This window comes from Geotrypetes seraphini, chromosome 12 (assembly GCF_902459505.1).
Source record: "Geotrypetes seraphini chromosome 12, aGeoSer1.1, whole genome shotgun sequence".
Classification (NCBI taxonomy): Eukaryota; Metazoa; Chordata; class Amphibia; order Gymnophiona; family Dermophiidae; genus Geotrypetes; species Geotrypetes seraphini.
Window position 1 is genome coordinate 76783959 of NC_047095.1, and position 25557 is coordinate 76809515.

The window sequence follows — 25557 nt, forward strand, 5'->3', positions numbered from 1 at the left end:
CTGAACTGTCTGTAATTGTTTTATCATGTAGTTTGGGCATGATAGGTATAGGCTGTTACAGTAATCTACAATACTTAGTACTAGGGATTGTACTAATATCTTGTATTGATCTTTGTTGAAGAATTTTCTTATTTTTCTTAGGTTACGTATTGTGAAGAAAGCTCTTTGGATGATTTTGTGGATTTGAGACTGCATTGTGCAGTTTCTGTCTAGTTGTATTCCCAGGATCAATATAGAATTGATATTGATTCATTAATGATAGCAGGTAAAGAAAATTGCGAAATAGAAACAGCTCATGAATGGTATTAATATACTTATACAGTGATGAATCAGAACGTGTAAATTAAAGGTGGAAAAATTCATAAGAGCAATACGTTATAATTAGCAGCATATTAAACCAAAAAGGATTTATAATAATGAACATAAAACAGAAAGCTACTGACACGCAGGAGTCCAATTTTTAAATAAAAATATTAATCATCCAATTCTCCCCTCCCCCCAATAAAATACATGTATCCATCAGAAAGGAAAACGATGTTCATTCATTACAATAATTCTCTAATGGCCCCCAGATCTTTATAAAGTTGTTATAATTACCTTTCTGTAATTTTTCATTTTTCATCTTATATCAAGTACACAATATTACATCATTTGAAACTTTTACACATTACTTGAAATTCATTCAACTATGATTTTACATACATAAATTTATTCCCTCCCCACCCACTCTTCCCACAAGTAATTTAATTCAAAATATCATATAAATATTGTATTCTTATCTATTAATAAGACCAATAAAGTAACTTTCTATCTTCCCCCCTCCCCCTACGTATAAATGTACTTTCAGTGGAAAATGATGTAAGAACATAAGCATTGCCTCTGCCGGGTCAGACCAGGGGTCCATCATGCCCGGCAGTCCGCTCCCGCAGTGGCCCCCCAGGACCATGACCTGAAAGTGTTCCCTACCTAACCTAAAATATTCATACCCTATTCGCTCAATGTCCTGTAAGGTAAACCTCTATCTGTACCCTGTTATCCCCTTCGCTTCCAGGAAGTCATCCAGTCCCTTTTTGAACCCCAGAATTGTACTCTGTCTTATCACCTCTCCAAATCTTTTTAAAATTATTATAATTCCCTTTTTGTATGGCAATTGTTCTATTCATTTTATAAATATGACATAGTGAATTCCACCAAAATGTGTAGTTAAGCCTATTGTAATTTTTCCAATTGCTGGTAATATGTTGATGGCGACTCCTGTCATAATTAACAAAAGCTTGTTATTATTTGATGAAATTTGACATTTTGCTCTCATTGACATCCCGAACAGAATTGATAAAGCTACATGGTTTTCTAGTAAACAATTAATTTGAGATCAAATTGATTTCCAAAAGGCCATGATACAGGGACAATAAAATATTAAATGGTCCAAAGTCCCCGCTTCCAGATTACAATGCCAGCATCTATTAGACCTAGAGCTATCTAACTTTTGTAATCGAACTGGGGTCCAAAATGCTCTATGTAACAAAAAGAACCAAGTTTGTCTCATAGATGCAGACACTGTACATCTCATTCTCCAAGACCAAATTCGTGGCCATTGAGACGCAGAAATTTGATGCTTAATCTCAATGCTCCAAATGTCTCTAAGACCAGTCCTTGGTTTTTATTCATATATCCAGATATCAATTTATACCACTGTGCGGCTTGGTGACCCAAGAAATCCACCTGAAAGCATAAGAATTCCAGACTATACTGATTATTAAGATTTTTCCATTCAGGGAACCCCTTCTGAATAGCCTGCTTCAGTTGTAACCATTTAAAGCTAATGATAGGAAGTTCTTCTTCACTCAGAGGGTGGTGGACACCAGGAATGCGCTTCCAGAGGAGGTGGTAGAGCAGAGTACGATTTTGGGTTTCAAAAAGGGATTGGACGACTTCCTGGAGGAAAAGGGGATTGAAGGGTATAATTAGAGGGATACTATACAGGACAAAATGTTTTAAGAAGATGATCATTTACAGGTCATTGACCTGGGGGGCCGCCGTGGGAGCAGACTGCTGGGCATGATGGACCTATGGTCTGACTCAGCAGAGGCGATGCTTATGTTCTTAACTATACCAGTCTACAGGCTAACAGAAAGAAAATTAGCAGGTAAGAACCTAATTTCTCCATTATTGCTACTGAAATCTGATGCTAACATTTTTCTTATTTCTTAGGTCTACGCCAGAATAAACAAACCTTTAACCCTGCAGATACCAATGCCCTAGTTGCTGCAGTGACTTTTGGAAAGGGACTATCAAACCGTCGACCCCCAGGTGTTGGTGGATCTGTACCACCTAATCAGGCAGGTGCAAGCAGCATGCTCAGTGGGACTGCTGGCATGCAGCAAGTGCAGATACCCATTCCAACCAACCAGCAGCAAGGAATAGTACAGTCAGGCCAGCCAGGTGAGGAGATGGGCATGGAACAATACCTACGCATCACAAAATACATTTGCGCTTTTGGCTTTAGTTGACCCTCCCATTAATGTTAAAGGGTTTACTTGTGTATTTACTGTCCTCAGGGGTCAACAGCTAATTGATCCATGCACTGTTTTATGAAATGAATTATCTTAAGAGCTTATACAAGAAAAGAATTATTTTGCTTTTAAGAAGACCTTAGATTTGATTTTCTTTCGTTTTAATTTTGTCTGCGCACAAATATAGAAATACAAACAGCCCTGAAGAAGCTGCAGATAAAACAGAGGTGCCATAGTTTATAATATTTTACAAATAGGTGAAGTGGGAAATTATAACTATAATACAACAAATGACTCCACTTGTGTGAAGCTGAGAGTCTACTCAAATGGAAGAAAAGCCTCAGGTATTATCGACAGAGCCCAAGCTCAAACCATCACCACCACAGAGTGACAATCTGCTATTGTGGTTTAAAAATGTTAAGGACTGAGATTTTATGCAGCTAAAACAACTGTGATTGTATAAAGCACTGGTGAGATCATGAGCACAACGCTGTCAAAGTGAGGTCAATAAGCCCTGAAGAAACGGCTTAGTGCCGTGAAACGTCGGCAACATATCAGACTGCTTTATTTTATTTATTTATTTTATTTATTTAGATTTATATCCCGTTCTCCCAGTAGCTCAGAACGGTTGTTTTAGCTGCATAGTTGTTTTAGTTGTTTTAGCTGCATAAAATCTCAGTCCTTAACATTTTTAAACCTCAATAGCGGACCGTCACTCTGTGGTGGTGATGGTTTGAGCTTGGGCTCTGTCGATAAAACCTGAGGCTTTTCTTCCATTTGAGTAGACGCTCAGCTTCACACAAGTGGAGTCATTTGTAGTACCATAGTTTGTAATAACATAAAACATAACCTAAAATCGAATTTCAAGACCACATAACCATGGAATTCGATGCGGTTTACAAAAATTAAATAATAATAAAGGAAAGAGGCAGTGAATGTCTAATCAACAAGAAACACATGCAGAAATAGCTAATTGTTGACAGAATCACAATGATGATGATGGAAAATATTTTGGATTGAAGAAAAATTTGCAAAGCATTTGAGACAGATGGAAATATTGGCAGGTTTTTGACCTATTTCTGAGTTCATTTTTCCTCCTTTATGTTCAGAAAAAGAAAAAAAATCTTTCTCTAAATTATTTTTGAGGTCTTTTCGATTCCACATATGATGCGTGCTCATAAATACAGCCATATTGGCTCAGAGCAATGGTCCATCTAGCCCAGTTTCCTGGTACTAATACAGGGCAAGCAGTGGCTTCCCCCATGTTTGTTTCACTAACAGATTATGGACTTTTCCTCCAGGAACCTCTCCAAGTCTTTCTTAAACTTGACTACGCTAATGAATTCCAGAGCTTAACTATTTGAGTAAAAAAATGATTTCCTCCTACTTATTTTAAAAGTATTTCCATCTACTATAATTTCATTGAGTGTCACCTGTTTTTTGTACTTTCTGAAAGGGTGAAAAATAGATTCACTCTTACCCATTCTACACCACTCAGGATTTTGTAGACCATCATATCCCTCCTCAATTGTCTCTTTTCCAAGCTGAAGAGCCCCAGCCTCTTTAGCCTTTCCTCATATGGTTTTATGCTTAACCTACAGAAATTCTTAGCTCTTTCCTTACAAGCCACTTTGCAGGAGCACTGGGAAGGCACTTTTCCTTTAACCTGGGTGCAACAGGGGATAGGAGTTGCATTTTGTTTAAAAATCTGTTTTTATTGTGTTTTGTATTGCTACTTGTGGTGTTCAATAAAAATGATTTAAATATAACCTGGGTGCAGGATCACAAGAGATACTTAGGAGATTTGCTACCCAGAGATTTATCTGAAATATGGCCCTGATTCACTAAAGTCAGTGATCTTACAGTGAGAGATTGGAGAAACTGGGCACTCTCTAAAGTCGAAGGAGGATAGATTCCGTACAAACGTAAGGAAGTTCTTTTTCACCCAGAAAGTGGTAGAAAAACTGGAACGCTCTTCCGGAGTCTGTTATAGGGGAAAATACCCTCCAGGGATTCAAGACAAAGTTGGACAAGTTCCTGCTAAACTGGAACGTACACAGGTGAGGCTGGACTCATTTAAAGCACTGGTCTTTGACCTGGGGGCTGCCGCGTGAACGGACTCCTGGGCACGATGGACCACTGGTCTAACCCAGAAGCAGCAATTCTTATGTTCTTAGCGACGATCGCTGCTACCCACCCGATTCACTAAACAGCCCACCGTGTCTTTTGCGATCCAATCTGACCCAACCCATGCAAATGAGTAAAACCCCATGCAAAATGGCCGATCATTTGATTCACTAACATTTGCTTGGCTATTTTGCATCAGGTTTTACTATCCTAAAACCCGACTGTGTTACCGACAGGTCTGCTGGTTTTTTGACAGGCCTGCCGTATTTTTTTATTCATTTTTTTTCCATGGCACAGATATTTTGTGTGTATTACACATGCAAAATATCTGCCCCATTAAAAAAAAAAGAATAAAACAGGCAGACCTGTCAAACGCACCCCCCTCTCCGAACACACAAATGGCTGGAGGGATGCCCACTCCCTCCCACCACCCGACACTCCCCCCACCATGTTGAAAAATATGGCAGGAGGGATGCCGGTCCCTCCTGCCATCGGGCCCATCCTCTCCAGCCTGCGGCCAGCTGAACAACCCCCCCGGCACTGAAAAATATGGCAGGAGGGATGCCCACTCCCCCCTGCATCGGCCCCTCTCCTCCCCCCCACCGAAAAATAAATGACAGGAATGGCAGGAGGCGCCTGAGCCAATCAAGGTCTTAGGCCCCTCCCCGTGCATCACAGCCCTTCCCCGTGCATTGTGTCAGAGGAGCAGGAGGGACTGAGCACACCTGCTCCTAAGGGGTCATTCCATGTCAAGTAATCAGATTCTTGGAAAGTGCCCTGCATGACCATCACGGATTTTGATGAAACTTCATATGCAGAGTCCACCATGTCTCAAACGAACTTTGGTAAAGTTTTAGTTTCGCCTGTGGAATATTTGTGGAGATATAGCCATTTGTTTGACCCCATACCACAATGAAATACAGTACGACGATGACATTCTGACAACTTTGAGACACAATATCTCACGAGCTATGTTTCCAAAAAAACTGAAACTTAGCTACCCTGCACAACTTTTGGAGCTCTATTCAGTGCTACCAATAATAATTTTTGTCGAGCACTGAGTGAATGGCTGAATTACAGTAAACTTGGCCGAAAAAATTAGTGCTCCAAAAAAAGTCAAAGTTTGACATTACTTAGCTCCCACAATAATTGAGTAATAAATGAGAAATTTGGCACATGTCTCAGTACAACGTTGTTTTCAAAAGTACAATTTCAACCTCCAAGCTCTTTCCATTAGTTTACAAATTAAGTGTAAAGTTGCTAATTTGTGTAAAAAGGCCAAAAATAGGGTATTTTCAGCCTGCTTTTACAGAAAAATACCTTTTAGAAACTCTTTCAAATCAGTCTCATTAGAAAGAGCATATTTCAACCCCCTAGAAAAGTGGACTTCATTTTTCAATGCAGGTTAACAATGGCTGAAAAAGGGGGACAAAGTTGGGAGACGTTGCCACGGCAACAACCTCTATTTCAACATAGTTCTGTCATTTTTAAAGTTACAGTTTTGTATTGACGTAGTATTACTACTACTCTATTGCGTTGGTCCATGGTGACATTGTCACTACCAGTTCAAGAGTTTGAACTGGCAACCCCATCGCCATAGGGGTCACGCCCGATAGCTGTGCAATACCAGCCACGGGTGGGCCACTTCGTCCAGGTTCCCAAGCCTCGCATTTGGTTTCTTTGTCAGGGTTCCAAAGCCTTTTGTTGGTATCTTTCTGGTTCCAAAGCCAATGATTAGGGTGTCTTATCCTAGATTCCCAAGCCTAAATTGGGTATCTTATATGGTTCCCAAGCCGAAATGAAGTCCACTTTGTTGGCATCGATTCGTTGGTATCCATTTTAAACTGAATTAATAATAATAATGTGGATCTGAAAAAGAAAACAAGTTGTAATTTGTGATCTGCATGCAACAAAATTATCACCTCAATTTCTAGTTAGGAATAATCATTAATTAAGAACACTATAATTGTACCCAAAGCTTGAGTAAAAATAAACAGGGAAAAACAGTGTGAAAAGTGACATAATTGTAAGTTGAAACGTAGGCCATTGCCATGGTGACATCTCCCAACTTTGTCCCCCTTTTTCGGGCATTGTTAACCTGCGTTGAAAAATGAAGCCCACTTTTCTAGGGGGTTTGAAATATGCTCTTTCTAATGAGACTGATTTGAAAGAGTTTCTGAAAGGTATTTTTCTGTAAAAGCAGGCTGAAAATACCCTATTTTTGGTCTTTTTACACAAATTAGCAACTTTACACTTAATTTGTAAACTAATGGAAAGAGCTTGGAGGTTGAAATTGTACTTTTGAAAACAACGTTGTACTGAGACATGTGCCAAATTTCTCATTTATTACTCAATTATTGTGGGAGCTAAGTAATGTCAAACTTTGACTTTTTTTGGAGCACTAATTTTTTCGGCCAAGTTTACTGTAATTCAGCCATTCACTCAGTGCTCGACAAAAATTATTATTGGTAGCACTGAATAAAGCTCCAAAAGTTATGCAGGGTAGCTAAGTTTCAGGTTTTTTGGAAACATAGCTCGTGAGATATTGTGTCTCAAAGTTGTCAGAATGTCACTGTCATACTGTATGTCATTGCAGTATGGGGTCAAACAAATGGCTATATCTCCACGAATATTCCACAGGCGAAACTAAAACTTTACCAAAGTTCGTTTGATACATGTGGGACTTTGTGCATAAAGTTTTATCAAAATCCGTGATGGTCATGCAGGGAGCTCTTGATCACTTGACATGGAATAACCCTAAGGGAAGGGGGATGGGGCATCCCTCATAAGAATATAAGAACTGCCATCTCCGGATCAGACCTTCAGTCCATCAAGTCCGGCGATCCGCACACGCGGAGGCCCCGCCAGGTGTACACCTGGCGTAATTTATAGTCCACCATATCTTTATATGCCTCTCTTAAGGAGATATGCATCTAGTTTGCTCTTGAAGCCTAGGACGGTCGATTCCGCAATAATCTCCTCTGGGAGGGCATTCCAGGTGTCAACCACTCTCTGAGTGAAGCAGAACTTCCTGACATTAGTCCTGAACCTGTCCCCCCTTAGCTTCATTCCATGTCCTCTAGTCCATGTCAAATTGGACTGCTGACGACCAGGGCCACCAAAACGCTGCCTGGAGTAAGGCAGGTACCTCTGACCCAAGGTTAGAGGACTGGAGTATTGATGTGAGCACCAGAAGGGACGAAAAGTAGGGGACCCCGAACTCCTAGGATGGTGAGACCTGCTTCCTGCCATATTTTTCAGCGCGAGGGGTTGTTCAGCCAGCTGGCATTCGTCTTCACACAGGCTTCAGCTTGTTTTTGCGGTTTAATCTGATTCCTTTCCAATCTAGGACCCCTGAAGGCATGTACCGAAATACAGACTGTGTTGGGTCCCGTGGTTTAATTTTAAGGTGTTGTTTTTAACCGCAATTAATTCAATAAACTTTCCCTGTATCATTGTACATGTTACTGTAGTTTTCCTTGTTTTGTCTTCGACCCTTTTACTGCAGATTTTGTTGGTTCTTCCTTTTTTTGTTTGTGTTGTCTACTGCCGCCACATGGACCATGGACAGCGCTACCAGGTGACTTTCTGCCCAGGGAAAGAGGAACTGAGCCTCCATTCTCAGGGGAGGACTACTTGTGCCCCCTTGTCAGTTGACATAGGCCAGCGCTGTGGAAATATCCAAGATCACCCAGACAGTTCGCTGATGGAGACAGTTCTGGAAATGCAACAATGCTAGACGGATTGATCCAGGCGGATAGCTCCAGGCGATTGATCGACCACTTGTGCTCTGAGCCGACCATGTATCGGAGCAAACATACAGACTGCTCCCTAGCCAAAGAGACTGGCGTCTGTGGAGAGGGTCACCTAGTCGGGAATCCGAAGCAGTAGGCCCCTGGACAGTCGGAGGACTCAAACACCACTGCATGCTGTTGCGTGCCACCACCGTCCAGGACAGAGGTACAGAAAGCGGATCCCATTGCGGGTTCCAACAAGACAACAAAGCCTCCTGCAGGGGACACAGTTGGGCCCTGGCTCACGGCACCACATTGATTGATGCTACCATGAGCCCTAGCACCTGAAGATATTGGCAGGCCATCCGAGCCGGATCGGCTGACATGACTCTTTTGGTATGTTGAATCTTCTCTTTTCGAGCCACTGGGAGAAATCCTTTGTTCTGGCCCATGTGGAACTGGCTCTTTCGCAGATTGATCACCCAGCCCTGGTGCTGCAGCAACCAAACCACCTGTTGCACAGCTTGTGTTCCCTCCATCAGGGAGGGAGCTCTGATCTGTCAATCCTCCAGATAGGGATGGACCAGGACACCCTGAGAGCGGAGATGAGCCACTGCCACCACCACCATTACCTTGGTGAAAGTCCAGTGTGTCATCGCTAGGCCGAATGGGAGAGCCGCAAATTGAAAGTGTTGATCCAGAACATGGAACCGAAGGAACTTCCTATGACCTGTAAATATGGGGATATGAAGATACACCTCCATTAGAGCCAGGGAGGCCAGGAACTCTCCCAGCACCACTGAAGCAATGACTGAACGTACGGTCTCCATTCAGAAGCGGGGCACCTTCAGTGCTGCATTGACTGCATCAGAACTAATTTTTCTGGGGAGCTGCTGGATGTCTATTTGAGGACTGCTGACGACCAGGGCCACCAAAACGCTGCCTGGAGTAAGGCAGGTACCTCTGACCCAAGGTTAGAGGACTGGAGTATTGATGTGAGCACCAGAAGGGAAAAGTAGGGGACCCCGAACTCCTAGGATGGTGAGACCTGCTTCCTGGCAAAGCCTTAGGTTTACAGTCCTGAACACTTACCATAAGGTCATCCAGCAACTTACTCAGAGTGGCCTTAGAGGAGAATCCCCTGACCACTGCCGAATCTACAACATTCTCCGGGCAGACACTGAATAAGTGCACAGCTTGGCAAAGACCTTCAGCATGTCGTATAAGGTGTCCACCAGATAATCTACTTCAGAGATGAGAAAATCCAGATCACGGAAAACCACGATATCAGTATCTTGACGGAGTTTGGAATGGCATGCCAGGCAACAAAGGGCATGGCCGCGGTTGCCTTAACACCGGCCGCCACAGAATCAAAAAGGTGTTTGAGAATAAAATCCACATGCCTATCCTAAACATCTTTCTGAGAATAAAATCCACACGCCAAAACCACCCCTCCATCAGAGGGGAGAGAGGTACGCTTGGTGACCTGAGCCACAGCCGAATCCACCTTCGGTGATGCAAAGCATTTGGTAAACTCTGCTGCCATGGGGTAATTCTTGCTTTCTTAAAGTCTCTGCTCTCTGTATTTCCTCTGATTATCTGTATATTGTATTTCGCTGAATGTCCAGCTATCTTGATTGTAAACCGCCTAGAAGTCGCAAGATTATCTGCATATTATATTTCGCTGAATGTCCAGCTATCTTGATTGTAAACCGTCTAGAAGTCGCAAGATTGTGGCAGTATAGAAGAATAAAGTTATTATTATTATTATTTCAGTGGAGCCTCTTAAGTTATCCCAAACATCTGAAAGAATACAGACCAGATACCGTTTATGAGGAAAGGAGGCAGAGAGCGGTATTCAATCATTCATCAATGAACATTCTGCCTGGACAGGCTGAACCGACTGCAGTTTTAATTCCTGCAGGGATTCTGAAATAAGATCCTCAAGATGACCAGGTTTGAAGAACCTGCGCACAGAAGGATCGTCCGCTAGATCCCGGGACCAACACAAATCTTGATCGCAGAGCTCCGCTAGGTTAGCCACATCATTGGATGCCACCAAGGTGCCCTGAGAAAGCAGGGGGATGGAAAGCGACGTGGACGCAATGGCAGGCATGGCCCGCTTTCGCTCCGGGATCTCCATCTGTGAGCACAGAGAAAGACTAGAGTCCAGCAGAGGGGAAGATCCAATGGAGGAACTAGGTTTTGGAGGGGGGGTACTACAGGCATGGACTTTTTAACCAAGTATGCCTGATAGAGCATATTTACAAATTACGGGGGAAAAAGGTCTCCCGTGGCAAGAGCCACCCAAGCGTCTCAGGCTTAGAGTGTTTGGAAGTAGAGAATGATACGGGGAAAAAAATCTGTCCCCATCACTGCCCCGTCCCCGTCCCACCATCCCCTTCACCGCCCCGTCACCGCCATTCCCTTCACCGCCCCGTCACCCGCCATTCCCTTCACCGCCCCGTTACCGCCATCCCCTTCACCCCCCCCCCCCCCCGTCACCGTCATTGCCATCCCATTCACCGCCCCGTCACCATCCCCGCAGCATCCATATAAGCCTCAGCAATATTTAGCTTATGCCTTCCTTATAAATCAAAGTTCTGGCTGCTGAACTAGAGAAAGAGATGTTCAGCTGGCAGGGCTTTGTTTATAAATTTTTATCAACACAACTAATATACTACTTTATCCTAAAGCAAAAAAAAAAAGAAAAGAAATAGAATTTTTTTTCTACCTTTGTTGTCTGGTTTCTGCTTTCCACATCTTCTCATTCAATTCCTTCCATCCACTGTGTGTCTTCTCTCTGCGTCTTCCATTTGCTGTTACTGTGCCTCTCCCTTCACCCCCCCCCCCAATTGGTCTGGCACCCATCTTCTTTCCTCCGTTCCCCCATAGGCTGGCATCTGTCTTCCCTTCCAGCGTCTTCTCCCCACTCTGTCTTCCACAGTTCCCTTCAGGGTCTGTTCCTCTCCACCCTCCTTCAAGGTCTGTTCTATTCCTTTCTACCACCATACTTCCCTCCCTTCTTCACCATCTGTTCCTTTCTACCACCCTTCACTGCGAAGACAAGACAATTCACCACTCCACGGGGCAGTGAATGGCCTTGTCCCCGTCCCCATAAAGACCACTATTTTTTCTTCCCCGTTTCGGCAGGTTACCCGTGACTACTCGCGGCTAGCCGCAAGTAACAACCACCGTGCCATTCTCTGTTTGGAAGATTAATTAGACTTTTCACTGAAACCGCGCTTATGTTTCACCGAAACACTAGCGCTCTTCTAAGGAACTCCCGGCGCGATTTTCATGGCAAGTAAATCAGAAGGTCCAAGAAGGGCCTCTCCAGAGGTGAAAGGCACCGCATCCATGCACACCTCACCCCCATTGCGGGCCGCAGCACAAGTGAAACACAGATGAGATTCTGACAGCCATCCGCCACAAATGAGGCATGAATTCATGCCATCATGTCCAGAGGAGGCCATCTGAAAAGTATGGAGCAAAAACGAAGCTCATAAGGGTAAAAAATATGCTTGAAAAAATGTTTGAAAAAAAATCCAAGATGGCTGCCGTGGGTGCCAATTTTGCCTTAAAACAGCCCAGGGAAAAAATAAGAACCCCTGGAAAATGGCGATTTGCAATTTTAGAGATGGGGGGGATAGGGCATGCAGAGAAACACCCAAAACCTACTTTTTAGGACACCCCCCCCCCAAATTGCCAAAACAGGTAAGCAAGTTGCTATTCACTGTTCTATGGTGCTGTATGAGAGAAATGGCAGACAGTGCTGATACAGCATGCAGGGAGACCTAAAACCTCTGGAAGCTGGAAAACTGGATTTCAATTCTTCTGACTGCCCCACCGGCCCAATCACCTTGGCCAGTGACTTCCACTACCTCCGGATCACTCGGGGAAGGTACGCAGTCTGATCCCGGGCATGCCTCCACGGAACCGCGCAGCCTGCGTTCCATCTACTAGCGGACAAACCTGTGGTGAGCTAGCTCCCTATTCCAGAGCCCTGATTTGACGTGCAGGCTGTCCGGGGGGCTTACTGCAGGAGCAGGGAACCCCCCAGAGGCAGACTTTCTCCAAAGACTGCGATCTCCTGCACAGCACGAGGGCAAAACCCACAATAAATCAAATTAATACACTGAAAAATGTAGAAATGAAACACTAGCAGAAGAGATGTGCTTCTACAGTCTAGCTTGTAGGAATACAAAACTGTTGTCCAGGGAGCATGCTCCAAGGGATAATAGCAGAGGGAGGAGTCAAATATTCTATCCAGGGAACACAACATCCCACCTGTCCCAGAATAAAGTGGGATTGTACAAGAATGTTGTAATTTCTTTGATATTTTGTATATAAAAAATTAATAAAAATGTATATTAGATACGATACGATGATATAACACTTCGTATGAAAACAGCTCACTGGCTTCCCATATCTCACTGAATTACCTACAAAATACTGCTTCTAGTATTCAAAGTACATACTTCAAAGGAACAGACCATCTTTCATGTCACCTTAACCCCCTAACAACCAAGTAGAACAGCAATATTAGCACATGATTGGTTAATTACATCTGCTCAAAGAGAAATAATTGTCTACATATTACACATGCTATATTCTCAGTGCAACCCAATGTTTTCTTGATCAATTTAAGCAATATCTGAAGACTTTTCTCTTAACTGATGAACATAATATGCATTGAACTGCTTTCACTACAACCAATTCTATCTTTTCTTGCTCTTCTGCACTTCTGGAGGTAGGTCTTTAGATGCACACATGAAAACTGTATATGGTTTCCCCTCTACCCACTTTCCTATTACTAATATAATTCTATCCCTGACCCCTCACTATCATGTATTATTTTGTTGCATTTCCCTATTTCCTTATTTTAGAATGGTAATATTTAGAAATAAAACAAAGGAAAATAAAGGAATACCTTTTTTATTGAACTAATTCAATGCATTTTATGATTAGCTTTCAAAGATAGCCTCTTCTTCAGATCAGAAATAAACAAATGTTGACAAATATCAGTATATATAAGGGAAACATGAAAGCATTCCAGGGTTAGTTTCAGAGGAAGAGAGACAGGTGCGTGGACAAGTAGGAGACAGAGAGGTGACAAAACAGTTTAATTTCTTTGTAGTGTGAAAGGAAGCTGAAGCCACTTAAGCTTAGATTCACAAACCCCCAATCTGTGTCTGATTGCATGCAGGCCGACGAATTCACAAAAGGCCTGCATGCAAATGGGGATGATCGTTAACATGCCCCCAACTGACTGAACGGATCGCTAGAGCCCTGATAGTAGTGACAGGAGAAGCAGCCTCTTGTCACTGCTGTCAGGGCTTCTGCCGGCTTTTTAATTTATTTTTTTTAATCGTGCAGATATTTTGCGTGTTTTACACACGCAAAATATCAGACCGATTTTTAAAAAAAAATTAACCCTCCTCCCAAATTGTGTGCCCCACTTTTAAAATTATGGCAGGAGGGATGCTGATGCTCTCCTGTCACCCAAGGGATGCCCCCTCCCAGTTCCTGGCCGGACCCACCCCCCTCCCCGTACCTTTAAAGCCCCTCCTGCTCCCAAAGGTTTTAAAGGTATGGGGAGGGGTGGGCCCAGTGGGGGGTGGCCCAGCCGAGTTTGTGATGGTAGGAGAGTGCTGGCATCCCTCCTGTCATATTCCTTTGCTTCGGGGAGGGGGTAGGTGGGCAACAGCGATGACAGTCAGTGCGGGGGGATGGAAGGTTTTTTTTTGGTTCAGGAAGGGGAGACACTGTCAGGTTAAAATCAAGGGCTTGCAATGCGTTTTGCATACTATGTAAAAAAGAAAAAATTCCTTTTTTATATATTCTACTAAAAGCATTGCAAGCCCGTGATTTTAAAGGGCAGGAGAGTCGGCCAGGATAGAAGTGACTGGTCTTCAGCAGTCGCTTCTATTCTGATCGGCAAGCCCAATCGTTTTAGTATAAATTGTTTAATGAATCGCTACCTTAGAAAATTTGCATGCGCTGATCGGATCGGGTCGGGGAACAATCGGATCAAAAAACGATCGGTACACGATTGGTTTGCTTAGTGAATCTAGCCCTTAGATGGTCCGACTGATAGCAGGATAGAAAAACCTAATGAACTTGTGATGCACTGTTTTTGTACATCCTATTTGTCTGGACTGGTCTAGCAGGCTGAATAGGAAATGAAAAGGTAGGAATAAATGTTAGTCCTATTAGAGTAGTCCAGTAACCTCCCTTGATCAGGGGTACTAGCATCAGGGGTACACTTACTTGCTACCTTCAGTATAAGCCTAGAAAGGCTTCAGGTTTGCTGCTAGGGGCCACACAATCCAGTCAAATTGTAACTGCTTTACACTGCCACTGGTGAATCTCTTTATAAAGGCTATTAATAAATTCCAACAAATCCAGTAATAACTGTTTTGGTGGCTTTGTGTCTTTCTGCAGGTAAAATACCCAGTAACATTAAAACAAACATCAAGTCAGCTTCGATGCATCCTTACCAGCGATGAGATGTTGGGCTTCAGGACTCGATAATGGATGAACTTAACTCAGAGAGAGTGGGAATTGTGATTGCAGCTTCCTCAGACAGAAAGTTTGCTGCAGATCAGGACAGGGTTAATTGACATCTTTATACATTTTTTTAGTCACAGAATTATAATTTATTTGTATAAGTTTAAAAGTCTAGTTCTGGTGACTGCTATATGTCCTAATAGTTTGCAGCTCTTAGGGCTCCTTTTACTAAGCTGCTCTAGCGTTATTAGTGCACGCTGCGTGGAAAATACTAACGCCAGCTCTATGGCTGGCTGCTGGACACGATGGACTCACTGGTCTGACCCAGCAGCGGCAATTCTTATGTTCTTATGATAAAAGTCTCTTACATAGGAAGATTGAACAATTAGAAAATTATAACAGGAAACTAAATTTACATGTATTGATTTTTCCAAAATCTTTTGGAGTGACGCCTTTGGAAATGTTTGAAAGATACTTGTTTGAAAATTTTGCCTGAACTTATTCCCCCTTTAAACCATATATATTATTTACCTACTAAGAAGCAGCCAGATGCCACCTCAGAAGAAGATTTAAATTTGGTTGAACCCCTAAATGTTTCTGAATTGTTGAAATCCACATTATCTCCAGATACAGAGAGAGCTACATTTTTGGTCTCTCTTGTGTTCGAACAGGCCATTGTAAGACACTATTTTCGTAACTGTCAGACACTGTTTCATGGAAAAAGAGTGGATTTTCCCTGATGTCACAAGGAGCACACAAGAGCGGAGATCAGAGACATTAACTCTGGGTGCAACATTTCTTTGGCATATCCTTGCAAATGTCTGATTAAATTTCTAGGAGTGAAATATGTCATTTTTATGCCAGAACAACTTTGAGCGTTCTTGGATATGAAGAAATTGGCTACCGGTAAAATTTGATAAGATCTTTAACAGTCTTAAGAAAGAAATAAGGGCTTTTGATCGCTAAGCTAATTTCTTAACATATTCTTTTTTTTCTTCTTTTTTTGAGTTGCTCTTCACTCTTGATATTCCTTCCCTCATATTATGGTCTAAGAAAGATAAGTTTGTTTTGTCTTATAGGTTAAGCATCTTATGTAATGTTTCTCATCTTTTTGCTTTAGCAAGAGAACTTCTTGTGAATTTATGTTAAAATTCAATAAATAAATAATTTAAAAAAAAAATAAAGGCAGGACAAACAGAAAAGCAGAAGAGACAGACCAAATTGAATAAAAAAATAAAATACTCAAACTGCAAAGTTAGAAAAAAATATTTATGGCTTCCAGTGACATCACCGACCGAGATGGAGGGTTAGAGACTGAGCTCTGACTCCTCACAGCGATTAGCCTCCCATTTCCCCCATCTAGCAGCGCGCATTAGGCCTTGTCTGAGTCTCAGAGAGTAGTGGAGTACGCTGGCGAAGAAAAAATCAGAGGTGGGCAGAGTGCTGGAAGGCGGCTGCAAGAAAGGAGGCCTGCGCCATGTGCACGGGACCTCTGCTGCAGCGGGGGTGCAAGTCTTGCGAAAGCGGGTCCTAGGAGGATTCGGAGTATGGAGCCTCTCCGTGGCTGCGAAGGGCGGACTAGGCAGGGGCTATTACAAAAGCAGACCTACAAAAATGGGCTTCTGATAACAAGCTGGAGGTTGCAGCTATAAAGGGGAAGATCAAGGAGGCAGTTAAGGAGATCTGGCAGAACTTTGCTGACTTGCTTGGTTGGATGGAGGACACGGAGAGGCAGATTGGAGAAAATGAAGAGCCTGGTCCAGGCACTCGGACTCTGTGGGGGCAGCACAGCAAGACATTGGGGATTGCTATTCCCAGATTAAAGATCTGGAAAATCGCTCCAGGCGTAACAATGTGCACATCCACGGTGTCCCAGATACAGAGGAGTTCGGAGATGCCAGGCAAGTGGTACAGGAGCTGTATCAGTATGTTTTGGGGGCAGAGGAAGAATTTGCGGCAGGGGTGGGGGCCTTGAAGGTGGACAGGACGCATCGGACCCTGGGGCCCAGAAAGTCTGACCACCCTAGAGATATTATTGCCTGTATCCATCATTTCCCAGAAAAGGAGCACCTGGTATGGAAGGCGAGAGACATGGGGACTATCCAATGGAAAACTCATCGGGTCAAAATTTTTCAAGACCTTTCAGCCATCACCCTATAGAAACATAGGGAATTCCGGCCACTTTTGGAGGTGCTAAAGAAAGCTAATGTGCACTACTGCTGGCTGTTCCCCTTTGGCCTTCTGGTCACTATCAATGGAGTGCATGGGAGAGTGACCAAGGTGGCAGAGTTGAGAGCTTTACTGCAGAAGGAGGGTATGCTGGCACCAGGAGAGTCTACTCTGGGGCCGCAGGCAAGTTAGCAGATGGAGCAATTTTGGTGGAGGGATAACAGCTCAAGGCGGTGAGTGAAGACCAGTGCGGGGCGGATGGAAGCTGTGGCAGATATGGAGCAAGCAGGCCCCAGTGGTACCTGACGGGATGCCCACCTGAGAATTGTATATGATTATGTCCTGGCTGGGACCTGGACTGAGTTATGGACCTGTTGGAGTGTGTAGACGTATGTATGGGGCTGCAAATTTGGCAAGGAAGTGGCTGTTGGGGGGACTGTTTCTTAGAGAATGTGTATTGGGGGTGTGCATGTGGAGCTGATGGGGGGGTGGGAGGCCTGTGAGGTGACAACAAGGGTTGGGGGAGTCACTTGAAGCCATGGTAGGAGGTGGGAATGAGGGGCTGTGGGTTTTGTGGGGAAGGGGTTTGTTGGGGAAGAGTAGGGGGGTTTGGAGGGCAGAGATGGCTGGAGGATTTAGTGGTGCGCACCCAGGGTGGGGGACTTTTGGTTTTGAATGGGGGGATAATAACTTGAGATGTAGGAGTTTCAATGTGAAGTGCCAATATGCCACGTAAGCGACAGTTGTTGAAGGAGGTAAAGAGGATACGTTTTGATATTTGTTTTATCCAAAAAACACATTTTATTAAGGCAGGAGAAAAATTGGTTCAGTTCAGAGAATATCCTGTCCGAGCTTGGGCATCTAATACAATGGAAAAGAAGAAAGCAGGGGTGGGCATTTTATTTTCTAACCCTGTGAAGGTGGTACCGGACTGGGAATGGAGGGATGTAGGGGGTTGGTGGCTAATCTGGACTGGGGAGGTAAATGGGGAACAGGTGACCCTAGTGAATTTGTATGCCCCAAATTCCCAACAGGGGACGTTCTTTGATGTTTTGCTTGGAAAAATACTGTCTGTTAAGGTAGGCCACTTGGTGGTTGGGGGGAACTTTAATTTGGTGCTGCATCCGGGTTGGGATTCTACAGGTAAGGGAGGGGATCGCCTTAAGGAGGACAGGAAATGTTTGAAACGTTTTCTGGATGTGCTTAATGTGGTGGATGGGTGGAGAGTTCAACATTGGATGGGATGGGATGGGATTACATGTTCTACTCCCCTGTACATGATGTATATACGTGCATTGACATGCTGTGTGTGGATAAAGGGTGGGGAGGGAAGCTTGTGGATACCCGATTTGATACTATTGGATGGTTGGATCATGTTCCTATTTGGCTGGATCTGAGCTGGGGGGCTCCGTGGGTGGGTGACACCTACTGGAAATTCAATGATAGTTTGCTGGGGGACCCTCAGCTTGTCCAGAAGCTAGAACAAGGGATTTATGAATTTCTGGAACATAATAGCATTGACCAGTTTTCTCCAATGACAATTTGGGAGAGTCTCAAAGTAGTGTTAAGGGGTGAAATTATTTCCTTAACTTCCCATAAGAAAAAACAACGGCAGAGAGAGGAACAGCACTCACGTGAGACTTTATCTAAACTGGTGGAACAGCATAAACGGGGACAGGAGGGGCCCACAGCTTCGGTCACAAATCCGGGATATGTGCATGGCTCTGGGAAAATTGGAAAATGAGGTTAAGTTTAATTTGGATAAACTCCGTCTCGGGTACTTTGAAACCGGAAATAGGGCTGGCAAGCTGTTGGCCCTAGAGTTAAGCTGCAGCAAATGCAAGCAAATATTTTGTCCATTAAGCTTGGGATGGATCCACTCTTTTGGATGAGGCTGGCATTCAAAAGCGATTTCGGGAGTTTTACCAGGAGCTGTATACTCCGGATCGTCAGGGCTCTGGGAAGGCCATTAATCACTACTTGCAGGCTTTGGGTCTGCAATCTCCAGGTTTCTCAGGGTCTGGATCAGGACATCACAGTCGAGGAGGTGTTGCAGGTAATTCGCTTGTTGAAACCGGGTAAATCACCAGGGTTGGATGGGTTTACAGGGTTATTTTATAAAAAAAAGTTCTCAGTCTTAGTGGCCCCCTTGCTGGCCGGGCTCTTTAACTCTCTCAAAGAAGGGGAGCAGCTGCCTTTTTTATATGCGGCTTGCCAGGATTACAGTATTACCCAAACCGGGGAAAGATGCTACCTTATGTGGCAGTTATAGACCCATTTCCCTTTTAGGAATTGATACCAGGATCATGGCTCAGATCCTAGCAGATCGTCTAGCTATCCACATGCCAGAGCTTATCCACCCTGACCAAGTGGTATTTATTGGAAGGCGACAAGCGGCGGACAGCATATGTAGGGGACTGAATTTGGTGTGGCAGGCGAAGAGATCAGGGCAGTCCTGGGTGGCTGTCGCGGTGGATGCAGAAAAGGCGTTCGATCGGGTTGATTGGCGTTTTATGGAAGCTGATCTGAGACAGATGTGTTTGGGTCCGCACTTTATCTCCTGGATACTGACTTTATACCATAGCCCGATGGCCTATGTCAAAATTAATGGGACTTATTTGGCTCCATTTGAGCTGGGAAAGGGGACGTAGCAGGGATGCCTGCTGTCTCCCTTGCTGTTTGCTTTGGTGATAGAACCTTTAGCACAATGGATACAGATGTCGCCTCGAGTACGGGGTCTTGCTGTACAAGGGGGAGAGCACAAATTGTCCTTGTTCGCAGATGACATTTTGGCTAAAAGGTATCCTCTATGTGGGAAAATTGGGAAAATCTCTCTTCAGAATCACAGGGCTTTGGAATAATCTTACTGCCCCAACTATTCCGTAAGCACCTGAAAACTAGGCTATTCACAAAAATGTAATGCTCTCCTCCCTATACTCAGCCTCCAAACCCAATATGTTATTTCTTCCTAGATTAAGCTCTTGTAAACCGTGCCGAACTCTATAATTATGGAGAGGATGCGGTATATAAACTTAAGGTTTAGTTTAGTCTATAGTAGAGGGGACGGGAAGGGTCACTGGTGGCTCTTCAGGATCTTATGCTGGGGTAGGGGCAGTTGTCTAGCTTTAAAGCTAATTTAAACAAAACGTAAATTCTGAATATCTCGGTGTCGGTTGAGGCTATTCCAGAAATTCAGTGGGTGCGGGGTCCCCTTCGCTATTTGGGGATTCAATTGGGGGCTGACTGGGCTTTTCTGTTCCGCCTTAATTATGCACCATTGGCCTCCTCTATGGAGCAGGACTTTGCTAGGTGGGACAAATTATACCTTTCATGGATAGGTAGGATGGAGCTAGTGCGCATGATCTCTGGAGATTGTTTCCAATGCTGGCATAGGTGTATTTTGCGATTTATTTTGGGGGTAAACATCCTAGAGTGGCTAGATATGCCATGTTCAAGCTTAAGAGGGAGGGGGGCTTGGAATTCCCAACTTAGAATGCTATTATCAGGCGGCGCAACTTCGGGCAGTGGTGGATTGGCATGCTGACCCAGTTAAATTGTAGGTGAATGTGGAGCAAGGGCTCTCAGGGGGCCCTAGAAGTATTAGTGTGTTGAGTTATTTTCCATGGGTGGGTTTGCGAGTCCGGGAAATCCTCGCCATACCCAATCCATTCACTAGGTGGACGCTATGGGTCTGGAAAAGAGCTTTTTTGAAGCTTGTGGGCAGGGGTAGGGGGGTGCATTTCCTTCCAATCCGGCACGTGGGAAATTTCTTACCAGGTAGGGAGGGGGTCTTTTAAACGATCGGAGCATAGGGGCTTCCACTGGTTTGGTCAGCTTTTAGACGGGGATAGGATTAAGCCGTTCCTGGAGGTGCAAGCTCAATTCCAGTTGGAGCCAGGGGATTTGTTCCCATATTTACAAGTGAAAGACTTCCTTATGCAGGCGAGGACGCCTAAAGCTGTCCTCTGCTCCCCATTTGAATCCATGTTGGGGGCACCAGTCCATAGGGGATGTATTTTGGCCTTGTACCAACTGCTAAACACTGACTTTTCCCAGACCTCCTACATGAGGGCGTGGGAAAAGGATCTGGGGGATTGTTTATTCGGAGGAGGAATGGAAACATTGCCTGGAGAATACATCTTGTAGCGCTGGCACCGCAGTTGGTGGAGAATGCCATTAAGTTCTTGGTGCACTGGTATCTCACGCCTGCAATGCTTAGTAAAATGTATACATTATGTACAGATCTGTGCTGGAGGGAGTGTGGGGGTGTGTGGTACATTTTTTCATATGTGGTGGGAGTACCCCAAAATCCAGGGTTTCTGGGTCCAGGTATTTGAGTATGTCAGTCACCTCCTGTAATGCCAAGTGGCAGTTTGAGCAGCCACTGCTTTATTGGGAGTGCTATCGGGGGGGGGGGAGGGGGCTGACGATCAGGACAAGTTAGCCCACCTCGCTTTCACGATGGCCAGGCTAATCCTGGCCTTCTATTGGAAGAGCCCTACAGTGTCTATTTTGTCGCTGATGAAAAAGAGACTGGGCTGGGTATGTGAGAAGTATTGGCTGTTGGCCATGCTGATGAGGCGTAGACAGCAATTTGAAGATATGTGGGGACGCTTTTTGGAGGTGGAGGGTAGGGACTAGTGGGGATTCTGGCTCTGGCATGGGGGGTGCTGTACTGGGTTGCACTTTGGGGTTTGGTTATTGGGTTTTCTTTTCCTCTCCTTGGGGGGGGGCCTAGGTATCGGGGTGTTGGCCATTTCCGCTCTCTTTTTGGGAGTGGGAAGGGGGGATTTGGTTGGGGGGATTGTTGATAAAACTGTTTAACACTGAGTTGGCATTTTTGTGCTGTTGGCTGCCAAGGGTTGCCCCTGCGAGGGCACTGCATTGATGTTTTTCATGTTTGTGTTCTTCAAATGTTTTAAATAAACAATTCAAAAAAATAAAAAAATATTTATCAATTGGACTATGTCTGTTTTAGGCAATGTGCATCTCTGATATCTTGCATTCTCTGGTATTGCTGGGGTGGGGAGTGCAAACTTGTGCTACTGGAGGGGGAGGGGGATTAAAAACTAGTGTCTGCTGGGGTGAGAAGGCAAAAAGCTGCAAAACAGTATTGAAAATTAAGTGTAGTGGAAGGACCTCATTGGGAGACAGCTGCCAGGAGAGGGAGTGTATGCTACAGAAGAGTTAATGGGGTAGTGATTGACAGATCTATGGGTGTGTGTATGCTTAGGGGGGGAAGCAGAGAGAGCTATGGGTAAGAGGGAACGTATATGCTGGAGGATGCTATGAGCGTATGTATGTGCATTCGGGGGAGAGGCAGAGAGAGAAAACAGGAGTTATCCACCCTTGAGAGGTAGCCCATATGGAGCCACCATGATCAGCAGGATACTTGTTTGCCAGGTAGACAGTTCTCCAGCAGACCTTTTCGTAGGATACATTTTTAAGAATTTTTTTTGGGGGGAGTGGATAGAGGAGAGATTCAGAGGCTACTGCTGTGGAGGGGATGTGAACTAAGGCTGCTACAAATGATAAAGAGTGACAGGTTTGCTGAAGTGGATGGAGCAGTGGGCAAGGGTTAAAACTGCAGCTGCTTGGGCAATGGAGAGAGGCTAAGGCTGCTGTTTTGGGGGGTAGGCAGGTCCCCCCTTTGTAGCTGAAGTTTTGGCTTCTCTCCTGTTGCTCCACTAACCATATCCTAAAGCCTTAGGTGAGCGAGCGAAGGGGAAAGTAGTTTCCTCCTGTCTGCTTCTACCCTGCCACTGTGTTAAACAACTTGCTATGTAGCATCTTGAGCACATTAGAAATCTGCAATTTATAAATGTAAATTCTAACTGTCACAAAGTCTAGCTGCCAGAGTCTAAGAAATTGTTAATTGTATGAAGAGAGAGAAGTGTTTCTGAAGTGATTTTATAAACAGCTTGTAAAACCAGTTTCAGTATGCACACCAGAAGCAATTGTAAATAGTTTATCCACTGATACTGCAATCAAGGAAAAAAGTTCCAGTTGTCAATTGCACCTTAGTCTCAAGCCGTGGTCAAGGGTACCCGATCTGCAGAGCTGGCCAGTGCACCTGGTAGGCAGATGCCCCTGGAGCCACCTCTTTGATGCAAGAGACTCTTACATCCCCTGGTGGACAAGTCCTGGCTACAAGATCACTTCCTACTTTACCAGGGTGATGCTCCTCTTAGGCTGCCAGAATGGAGCTGGGACTTTTCGACAACATCCTTGTAGGTCTCCCTCCTCCAAGTCTACTACTCTAGCCTTAAGAAATTGGATCTGTTCCTTGAGTGCTAGCTCTTTGTATCGAGCACACACATAAGACCTCTCACCAACTGGGAGATAATCGAACTTGGTACACTTGGTACAAAAGACTTTATGGCCCATCTCGCTCCTGGACTTCTGCCTGCATCTTAATATTGGTGATTGCAGGAATATGTACACTAAGATTGCTAAGTCTATGTTAGGCTCTGGCAATGTTTAATTTTTATTATTTTGTAAAGTTGTAATTGGTAGGCTACTCTCCAGGGATTTCTTAGACTATTTCTTAAGAGCTAATTACTAGGTAATAGAGATTAGCTAATTACTTTTAATTGGTTCAAGGGCTTATAAATCAGTTAAATGATATGGTGTTACTGGAACAAGATGAAAAGGAATCTCAGAGTTTAGTAACCTTGGTCCATAGTGTTCTTTATAGAGATTGTGGAACTGGAAAAATTGCACCAATCTACTGCATTTCCTTGAAGGGGTGAATGAACATGTGGATAAAGGTGAACTGGTTGAAAGGCATTTGACAAAGTACCTCATGAAAGACTTCTGAGGAAATTAAAATGTCAGGGGATAGGAGATAATGTCCTATTATGGTTGAAATGGTCAGTCTATTCAATGGAGAATGGTAAATAGAAAATGATCTAGAGAAGGGAATAATGACACAAAGTTGTTAAATCGCAAGAGGACCTTGAGAGATTGGAAGACGGTGTCAAAATGGTAGATGACATTTACTGTGAGCAAGTGCAAAGTGATACATGGGGGAAAGAGGAACCCGAAATATATTACGTGATGCTGGGTTCTACGTTAGGAGTCACTGCCCAGGAAAAGGATCTAGGTGTCATTGTTGAGGATATGTTGAAACTCTCAGCTGAATGTGCGGCGGCTACTAAGAAAGCAAATAGAATATTAGGAATTATCAGGAAAGGAATAGAAAACAAAGATGAAAATGTTATAATGTCCTTGTATCGCTCTGTGGTACGGCTGCACCTTGAATACTGTATGCAGTTCTGCTCACCGTATCTCAAAGATAAAATGGAATTAGAAAAGGTACAGAGAAGGGCAACAGAAATGATAAAAAGGTTTGGGACAACTTCTTTATGAGGAGAGGCTAAAGTGGCTAGGGCTCTTCAGCTTGGAGAACAGATGCCTCAGGGGTGATTATGATAGAGGTCTATAAAATACTGAGTAGAGTGGAAAAGGTAGATGTGAATTGCTTGTTCACTTTTTCCAAAAATACCAGGACTAGGGGAGCATGCGATGAAGCTACTAAATAGCAGATTTAAAACAAACCAGATTTTAAAACAAACATTTCTTCACAAAGTGTGTAATTAAACTCTAGAATTTGTTGCTGGAGAATGTGATAAAATCTGTTAGCTTAGCAGGGCTTAAAAAAGGTTTGTATAATTTCCTAAAAGAGAAGTCTATAGGCCATTATTGAGATGGCTTGGGGAAATCCACTGCTTATTCCTAGGATAAGGGGGCACTCAGAGAAATTGAAAGGGGACAGGTTTAGAACCAATGCTAGGAAATTATTTTTCACTCAGAGGATGGTGGGCACCTTGAATGCGCTTCCGGAGGTTGTGATTGGACAGAGTACATTACGGGGTTTCAAAGAAGGATTGGATAAATTCTTGAAGGATACAGGGATTGAGGGATACAGATAGAGGTAGAGATAGGATTATGAAATAGATATAGATAGAAGGATAAAGTGGATTGAAGGGTTTTAGACAAAGGATCACCTTACAGGTCATGGAACTCATGGGCCGCCGCGGGAGCGGACTGCTGGGTGCGATGGACCTCTAGTCTGACCCAGTGGAGGCAACTTCTTATGTTCTTATAAGCAGCATAAAACCTGTTTTACTACTTGGGATCTAGCTAGGTACTTGGGACCTGAGTTGGCCACTGTTGGAAACATGATACTGGGCTTGATGGACCTTGGTCTGACCCAGTATGGCAACCCTTATGTTCTCTCCGAGTAGGCAGAGCAGTCCCTTTGAACCATGCAAAAAAAAAAAAAAATCCACGAACAAGGTGAAAAACCCCCCAGTGCAAAACAATAAATAAACAGAGCAGAGCAGAAAGACACCGTTATGCTCACTTGTAGAAGGAAGAATTGAAGGGGGCAGCAGAGACTGAAGGAGGAAGAGGAGTTGAAAAGCTGTGATTGACATCTTTAGTAGTATGCACACAAGCACAGATGGATAACCCTATGGTTCCAGCAGGCTGATAGA

General features: G+C 44.0%; 1 protein-coding gene across 3 annotated transcripts in view; it reads left to right on the top strand.

Annotated features, from left to right (window-relative positions):
- Window positions 1–16121, top strand: part of MED8 (mediator complex subunit 8) — a 69126-nt gene extending 53005 nt beyond the window's left edge. For all 3 annotated transcript variants that reach the window (XM_033916165.1, XM_033916164.1, XM_033916166.1), the window contains 2 exons: window positions 2212–2442; window positions 14822–16121. In XM_033916165.1, coding sequence (XP_033772056.1) covers window positions 2212–2442; window positions 14822–14886 — 296 coding nt within the window. In that variant the 3' untranslated portion in view covers window positions 14887–16121. The remainder of the gene's footprint in view (window positions 1–2211; window positions 2443–14821) is intronic.
- Window positions 16122–25557: the final 9436 nt, after the last annotated feature.